The sequence below is a fragment of the Sinocyclocheilus rhinocerous genome, unplaced genomic scaffold, assembly GCF_001515625.1.
Source record: "Sinocyclocheilus rhinocerous isolate Xijiao unplaced genomic scaffold, SAMN03320098_v1.1 scaffold127, whole genome shotgun sequence".
In the NCBI taxonomy this organism is placed as follows: domain Eukaryota; kingdom Metazoa; phylum Chordata; class Actinopteri; order Cypriniformes; family Cyprinidae; genus Sinocyclocheilus; species Sinocyclocheilus rhinocerous.
Genome location: NW_015664685.1, coordinates 134,675 through 143,607, shown reverse-complemented (window position 1 = coordinate 143,607; position 8,933 = coordinate 134,675). Strand labels below are relative to the sequence as shown.

The 8,933-nt window shown below is 38.3% G+C and overlaps 1 protein-coding gene across 4 annotated transcripts in view; it reads right to left on the bottom strand.

The window, feature by feature from the left end:
* The window catches only part of LOC107730346 (uncharacterized), a 19,815-nt gene that overhangs the window by 8,330 nt on the left and 2,552 nt on the right, over window positions 1-8,933 (bottom strand). For all 4 annotated transcript variants that reach the window (XM_016541160.1, XM_016541163.1, XM_016541159.1 and 1 more), the window contains exons 4-12: window positions 4,742-4,866; window positions 4,048-4,191; window positions 3,881-3,949; window positions 2,531-2,719; window positions 1,516-1,612; window positions 1,132-1,349; window positions 862-1,015; window positions 463-671; window positions 261-378 (exon numbers count right to left, since the gene is read on the bottom strand). In XM_016541160.1, coding sequence (XP_016396646.1) covers window positions 261-378; window positions 463-671; window positions 862-1,015; window positions 1,132-1,349; window positions 1,516-1,612; window positions 2,531-2,719; window positions 3,881-3,949; window positions 4,048-4,191; window positions 4,742-4,866 — 1,323 coding nt within the window. The remainder of the gene's footprint in view (window positions 1-260; window positions 379-462; window positions 672-861; window positions 1,016-1,131; window positions 1,350-1,515; window positions 1,613-2,530; window positions 2,720-3,880; window positions 3,950-4,047; window positions 4,192-4,741; window positions 4,867-8,933) is intronic.

Below are 8,933 nucleotides of genomic sequence, written 5' to 3'. Positions count from 1 at the left end.
TATATAACTGAATTCTGCCTTACTGGAACCATACTTGTCCCGATCCATAAAACCCAGACCTAAGGTGGATTCAAACTTGGCTCAGTTGTGCCAAAGGCTAAATCAAAGGCTTTTTTCCCTATTTTTGTCATGCTCAACAAGACATTGGTGAGCAGAGATAGCATGAATATACTTTGCCAATAAGATGGGCCAACTTAATTTTTTTAATTAGTGCTTTTATTTTTTTATTCGTTATTTTAAATGAGAGGGACATTACATACCTACATCCTGCAGCTCTGCCTTAACAGTAGCAGAATGGTTGTAGATCTCTCCATCAGGAAACAGAATGAAAGAGAAGACCCCATAAAGAGTGTACCTCCTAAACCTGTCTCCCAAATACTAAATCAGCAGAGAGGGAAGGAAGCATTCCTTATTAAAAATATCAATAAAAATACTGGCAAACCAGTGTATGTGGTATATCACCTTTTGTGGGATGAGCGAATGAGAAAAGGGCATCTGAAACAGATACATGTAGGTGTTGTTGGGAAAAGGATTTTGAGAGAGACGCACTCCTTTCGATTCCATGTCCTCCCAGAGCACTGGCTGACCTGCTACAGTCACATTCCCCAAAGAAACATCATGAGGAAAACAGCACAATGAGATGGAAAACTCCCTCTGTGAAGGCACCATCTCTACAATGGCAAAAAGAGAGACAGACACACACACACACAAGTCAGATGGTCTTGTCTTCTGTAAATACTCTTGCCAGAAGGCAAAGTGGATCAGACTTCATGGTGATAGTCAAAAGTCTGGTTATAAAAGACAAAAGTAACATGTAGCAGTTAGAGAACAGTGTGTAAGTGGATTGGTTTGTGTTCTCACTGTTAATAAGTGTGACTGGACGGGGCAAGTGATAAATAAAAAGTGCTCTGAATGTCCGCTGCTGAGTCAGACTCCATGCTGTATCCTCCCATTCACGCAGCAGGAACACATCCACAAAATATGACTGAGAGTACAGTCCATCAATCACATGACTCTAACCAAGAACAGGAGAAAGATGGTTGGTAACAAACATTAAAATCAAAATGTAATGGAAAAAGTGGAAAAATGTGATGTCAGCTAAACAGCAAGTGTAGATGATATCTGGGGTACCTTGATGAATCCTCCTTCAGCTCCGAAAGGAATACGTATCTCCAATGTTCTGTTGTTGTTGTGAATCATGTAACCACGCTGGTGGGCAACACACTCAGACAGGTACCGCCCCCCAACACCCAACTTAAGACCCTTTTCTGTGAAGGGAGGATGGACCAGAGTGGGGAGGTCATGTGGGAGCGACCACAAAACATCAGAACCATCCATTCGAGCTTGACCTGAAAGAGAGGATTTGAGGAGGAGGTGAGCTGAACTGAGAACTGAGGGGCTCAGTAGAACATTTGCAGGAAAGATAATTAGGTTTAGGCATGTAGTACATCAGTTTATGAGCTACATAATTGGCCTAGGAAGCCAAAAAAAATGGAGTCAGCAAGAGTAACATACCAATGGTGCAGGCCACTGACATGTCGACAGTCAACAGGGTCCATTTAAGCTTGTACAAGATGGTGGCACTGACCACTTCCACGTCAGTCTCACCCCACTGAAACGGTTCAGAAAAAATATGCTTTTCATAACAGCCCATTGTGAAACAGAAATTTAGGCTTGCATACCAGGGAACATCAGCACTGACTTAAAGGATTGCCCACTCAAAAATAAAAATTCTGGCATTATTTACTCACCCCTCAGGTCAAGCCAAACCTGCATGACTTTTTTCCATGGAATACAAGAGATCATATTTTGAAAATTGTTGGGAGCATTAAAGGCCATTAAATTCCATTATATGGCAAGAAAAAAAACACAGATAAAACATCTTGAATAATATGTTCTAAAATATTTTCGTTTGTTACACAGAAGAAATTTTGGAATGGCATGAGGGCGAGTAAATGACATGATTGTCATTTTTGGGTGGAGCATCCTTTAAGTTAGTTTACAGCTGCTATTAAAGCAATGTCAAGGATTCAATACAAGATTAGTTATATCAGTTTAAGGCTGGAATACACTACACAACTTTTAAAATCAGGACAGTTTTTAAAACACGAGGCATCATACATTTTCACACAGAAATATGGTCCTCATTTCTTGGAGATGCATGCTAAATGAAAACCATGCGTATTCTAAAACCAGCTCAAGATATCAAACATGTTTAATTATCCTCCAAATAGGCCTAGATGCAATCACATATAAATATCAAAGTCGGTGTTCGCCATACACTACATGATTGTCTGTAAAAAAAAAAATTTTTTTTTAAAAAGTTGGCAGTCAGTTAAATCTCACAGAAAAATCACAGTGTATGATATGTTGACTCATCCAGAATACAGAAGTGTTGTGTCTTCCATCCTTAACACAATCAATGTGCCAAAAAAAAAAAAAAAAAAAAAAAAAAGAAAAATCATCTAACTGGACTCAATGTCTAGATCGGGTTAGTAATCTCTGCTTTATCCTTGGCTTTATTCTCGACCTGTAGCATGTATGCCAGTTTGGATCCATAGGCACAACGGAGGAGGATGCGAGAGTCGGTGGTGTTAATGTGGTAGCCCAGCAAGTGTGCCATTCTCACTGGAACGGTCTCCTCCCTCATGCCACCCTCCTGACTGAGCACTGGTATATGGAACACCACCCTCCATTCCAACAGACCCTCTCCCAACTCCTAAGACGACAAGAACACACACACACACACACACACACACACACACACACACAGTTAGTTAAAGTCAGCATGAAACGGAAGTTGTGAACGTCTTGTCCTCCATCTTGACATATCTGAGCAAAACAACTTCTCAAATGAGGAAAAAAATGGGTGGAACTTGATTTTGTCCATCAGGAATTGATTGGATTGTTTGTCATTTGCTATTGCATTTGAGTGACAGTTTACCATCCAATCCACGTGCCAGTAAGCCCGTTATCAGAGAAGAGATGAGATGTGGTTGCAAGGTAAAGTTATTTTGAGTAAAGATTATGAGGATATTATATCTATAATGCCTTAAAATAAAAATGATACAGGTGATTCTCCGGATTTTAGATCTAGCTATACTGTAATTACAGTGTTTTGCACATAATGCAGGTAACAAGATTTAAATATTGGTTAGTTTTGTTCAAAGTTAGAGTAAGCAATTCTCAAAAAGTATTAATGATATCACACAGGTGAAATGTCTGAAAAATCTGATGCTGCAACACACCGAGATAGCGTAATTTAAAATAGTTTTGTTGCAAGCTAGAATAAACAATTCTCAAAGCATTAATGAAGATCCAATTCGGTTGTTTTAAGTGAAAAATAGCTGGCTGTCAAATAGTCTGATGAGAGTTTAACATTTTCCAAAATTAATTAGCAGTCATTTAATCTACAATTTTGAGAAATGTTAATTTCAATCAGTAGCATCTCTAATTTTAGACCGAATTACTATGTAACGCCATTCCTTACGGTCGTTGAAAATTACTTGTAATAGTGGTAAGATTTTGGTCATATCGCCCAGCTTAATTAATTTAAACAGGGAGCTGCTAAAAAGGCAACACATAATGATTTAATACTCCAGTGAGCAAGCCAGAGGTTTTGGTTGTAGCGGGTTAAAAAACAAAAAAAAACAACAACATTGGAAGAACCCCATTCTACGAAGAGCCAGTTCTCTCCTGGCTACATAGCAAGCCAGGTTCAATCAATGGTACAAGTTTGTCTTAGGATTTGACCAAGTTTTTGATCAATCAATGGAAGTTAATTCTGTTCATTCAGTTCACAGACGCTGCTAACAATGACAGAAAGCGGATAAATCAGATACATTAAATCCAAACAGTAAAAATGCACACAGTCTCTTACCACAGGGGCTGGTGTTACCCATGCTGTGCCCATGTGATTATCAGGAGGCAGCAGTTTCAGCACAGACACCTGGGGGTTGGGGGAAGCATCATGGGACTTGTGTTTCCAGACAACGTTTTGCTTATATCAGGAAATTTACACTTCATAATACAAAATTTATGTTCCACCTCCATGTAGTTCTGCTCACAGACGAGCTCCCGAGGTGCCCATGGGACCTGGAGAGGACAGGTGAGCAGTAAAGGGTAGGATTTCTCCTCCCCATTTGAGTCCTGATTTATAAACCACACCAGCAACTGAAATTCAGTCTCCCTCTGAAACAACAAAAAACAACTCTGCTAACTGTTGTGCTCTAAAGTTGATCAAATACCATATAACATAACTATCACTGTCAAAAAAATATATATACTACTGTACTGATCTCCATGATAATATAGGTGGTAAAATAGAAAGGCAAATGATTAATGAAATTTCATTTTAATCGTCGTGACTATAAAACATGGCCAATAATCATAAAGATGGTGCACAGGGACATACACATCAAGTCAAAACACAGTCAAGGGAACACAACACTAAAGTAATGCAATAAACATTAACTGAACACAAAAATGTTTCACCGATAACAAAATCAAGAAACCAAAATAAAATAAATAAAATATCAATCATATGTGATGTCACGCACAGATTTCTGGGAACGTCCTTTTACTGTTTTTCACCATGAATTATATGGCAATTCATTGTTTTTACTTGCAAAGATTACATTTCCTGTAAAACTGTCAAATTTGATGCAATGTTAAACCATTTACAGTTAACCAATGTTTGGAAAAGCCACATTTTGGTTGACCTTTCTTGAGTGTCTCTCACCTGGTTCTCCACCAGACAGGCAAGATAAGAAACACGCAGAAGCAGGTCACCCCAGGAGTCAAGAGCCATAGTATAGCCACACTCTGCTGCCCACTGACCAGAAACCTCATGGACCTCAGAGTCTGCTGTAAAAGTAGAGACAATTACATAATTTCAGTTACCAGATACAGGGCGAATTAGGTTAATCAGGGCGATGTTGGGCATGTAAACTTTTTTTTGGAGCATCATAAGTCAGTCTACTTGAATCTTATGATTAAGGTCAAGAAAATTATGATAAAGTAGTTGTTTTGTCCTGTTATTTAGGTGTCATTTGTTGGTCATCAAGTGTTCTGGTGACTTTACAACAAATTGCAAAAGTCAGATGGCAAAACTGTCCCAGATCCCACACATGATGCTTCAAACCAGGGCCAACTCTGCCAATACACTGAAAGGACCAAACCACACCAACCTGGTAGATATTAAGGACCTGCTCAGACTTATCTGCACACAGCTGGAACAGTAGTTCTCATAAAATAAATAAATAAATAAATTTAAAAAAACAGTAGATCTATGTTTACACATGATCTTTGATATGTTGGACTTGGGTCTATATTACTCTAGAGCAATATTAAGACTGTTGAATTTATTATAAAAAATGTTTTCACATTTGTTGACAAAATGAGATCATTAATTATTACAATGGAAACATGGCACAGAACCGACGAAGTCACTCTTTGTCCCTTAGGATACTGTGAAATATCTCTATCCTCTAGAAAACATGAATGAATCACACGTGGAAGAGATTCAGGGGGCATCATAATCTGGCACAAACAAGAAATTGACAAATACATCCAAACAATTAAAAAAAGAAGAATCACATATCTGGCTCAAAATCAACAAGCACCTTACCCAAACAAACCACTAAAGATGGTTTCTTATGTGCCCTCTATTTTCCTCCCTCTGAATCTCCATACTATGAGGATATCTTTAAATCTCTCCACAGTCAAATTAACCGCTTCCAGGCCCAGGGAAGTGTTTTGATTTGTGGGGATCAAAATGCCAGAACAGGATCTCTTCCGGACTACACCACAGATAATGTGAATAACTATATTGTTGGACAGAGCTTCCCACAAAACATTGTAAACTTCCCAAGATATAACTCTGATGACCAAGTGATTAAAAATGGGAAGCTTCAGATGGACCTCTGTCAAAGCCTGGGTCTGTACCTTGTCAACGGCAGGGTGAGAGGAGACTCTCTTGGAAGGTACACTTACAGCTCATTTCATGGTTGTTCAACAATTGATTACATGATTACAGATTTAGATCCATTTTCTTTCAGAGCATTCACGGTCAAATCACTAACACCCCTATCAGACCACAGTCAAATTACAGTTTACCTAAAAAGGACAAAAAAATATGAACGTACATTCACAGCCCAGTAAGCTGTACAACATTAGAGAGAATTACAGATGGGCACAAAACAGATTAGAAAAATGTGACAGCAATTTGCCATCCAAAAAGTACGTTTACTTAACTTTCTAGGCAGAGAGTTTACAATGGAGATGGTGTCAATCTGGCTTTGGAAAACATAAATTATATATTTGATTATTTGGCCAATTTATCTCACCCCACATCTAAGAAAATCCATAAAACCATACAAGAAAATGAAAAATGGTTTGATTTAGGCTGTAAAACAATGAGTAAAAAATTAAGACAATTATCAGATCAAAAGCATAGACAACCACACAATGCAGATTTACGCCATCAATATTGTGAAGAACTTAAACTGTATAAAAGTACACTCAAAAAGGAACCCCCTGAAAGAAAAAAAAAAAAAAAAAAAAAACATCATGAACAAACAGCCATAAAGGAGATACCTGGAAAAACCACTTTGAACAACTTTAGTGAAATTAAAATTAACCAAGAACAAAGCCAAATATATGAAAAAAATGATTAATATGGAACATTCACTTGGTAAATACCAAAACCCATAAGACTACACCATTACAGAAAATGAACTGATTGATAAAATCCAGACCCTAAAAAAAAAAAAAAAGCAAGTGGACCAGATGGCATCCTCAACTAAATGCTCAAGAACACCGAGCACAAATTAAGATTGGCCCTACTAAAACGGTTCAGCTTCGTTCTGAGTGTCAGTCATTTCCCTGAAACCTAGAATAGAGGACTCATAACGCCCATTTTCAAAAGTGGACACAAGTTTGATCCAAACAATTACAGAGGCATCTGTGTAAGCAGTAATCTGGGGAAGCTGTTCTGTAGCATTATCAACACAAGGCTCATTCACTTCCTCACCAAACACAATGTCTTAAGCAAAGGTCAAATTGGATTCTTATCCAAATCTAGAACATCAGACCATATCTTCACCCTGCATAACCTGATTGACAAATACATCAACCAAAACAAAACCAAAATATTTGCATGCTTTGCAGATTTACAGAAGGCCTTTGATTAAATTTGGCACCAAGGTCTACTATCTAAACTTTCAGAAATTGGTATGGGGGCAAAACATACAACATCATAAAAACCATGTATTCAAATAATAAATGTGCAATCAAAATCAGCAATAAACAGACTGAGTTCTTCACTCAAGGGTGGGGTGTGACCCTCTTCAATATTTACATTAATTAATTGGCAAAACTACTAGAACAATCAGCAGCACCTGGCCTCACACTATATGACTCCGCTATAAAGTTCCTCCTCTATGCAGTTGATCTGGTCCTGCTGTCTCCAACAGAAGAGGGTCTACAGCAGAACCAAGACATCCTACACAAGTTCTGTCAGACCTGGGCCCTGACAGTAACCCAACTAAAACAAAAGTTCTAACATTCCAGAAGGGACGCAGAGTTCAGGGAAAGAAATACAATTTCACCCTCGACATGACCAAAATTGATCATGCCACAAACTACACATACCTTGGGTTGAAATTCAGTGCAAACGGAAACCTCAACTTGGCCGTGAATTAACTGAAAGAGAAAGCAAGAAGGGTTTTCTATGCCATTAAAAAATCTTTCCAATTTGAAATACCAATTAGAATCTGGCTCAAAATATTCCAAGCAGTTGTACAACAAATTGCACTATATGGCAGTGAAGTTTGGGGTCCTCTCCTAAATCATGAGTTTGAAAAAAATGCGTCCTTAGGGTACAGAGAAATACAACTAATAAAGCATGCAGGGCAGAATTATGCCAATACCCTCCATTACTCCACATTGAGAAAAGAGCCATCAAATTTTGGATACATCTAAAATTAAGTGACCCCAACTCTTATTTTAAAGCCTTTAAAAACCATGAAATTAATGCTGAAAAGAGGCCCCTCATTCAGCTGGTCCTGAGGCTCCACAAACAGACTAATCAAATCAACAATAACATTATGCCAATACCCTCCATTACTCCACATTGAGAAAAGAGCCATCAAATTTTGGATACATCTAAAATTAAGTGACCCCAACTCTTATTTTAAAGCCTTTAAAAACCATGAAATTAATGCTGAAAAGAGGCCCCTCATTCAGGAGGACACTGACACCCTCATCCACAGAATTCGGCCTAACCAAATGATTCATGCACAAAAAAAAACTACCTAGCTTATTGGTACAAAACAACACCAAATCAAAATAAACTGCAATGCTATTTGGCCCTAAAGAGGGATCACACAACAGCAGAATATCGGAGCACAGTCAGAGATCACAAACTGAGAAAAATGAAAAAAAAAAAAAGTTTATATACAGACTCAGTGACCACAGCTTGGCTATAGAGAGAGGCAGATACAGACAGAGCTGGCTGCCCAGACAGAGCAGGTTATACCTGTACTGTAGCCAAGGAGAAGTAGAAACAGAGCTACACTGAAACATCGGTGAAAAAAGGCACAAAAAAAAAAGGGCTGCATTTCACTAGCGGCAAGGTACATTAAAGCCTGCCACAAAAAGAGGGAAAAGCCGACCAGTGTAGAGTCGACTGTCCTGCGCCCATGTACTCTCACACACACACACACACACAAACTCTTGTACACTCATATGTAAACACACACCACTTGTACATATTGCTGTACTATTGTTTTTCTACACCTGTTCATCATACAATTTCCCTATTCTGTTTTTCTTGCTCATATAAATGATTTGGCAATACAATGTACAATTTGTCATACCAATAAAGCTGATTTGATTTGAAAATTGAGAGAGAGAGAGAGAGAGAGAGAGAG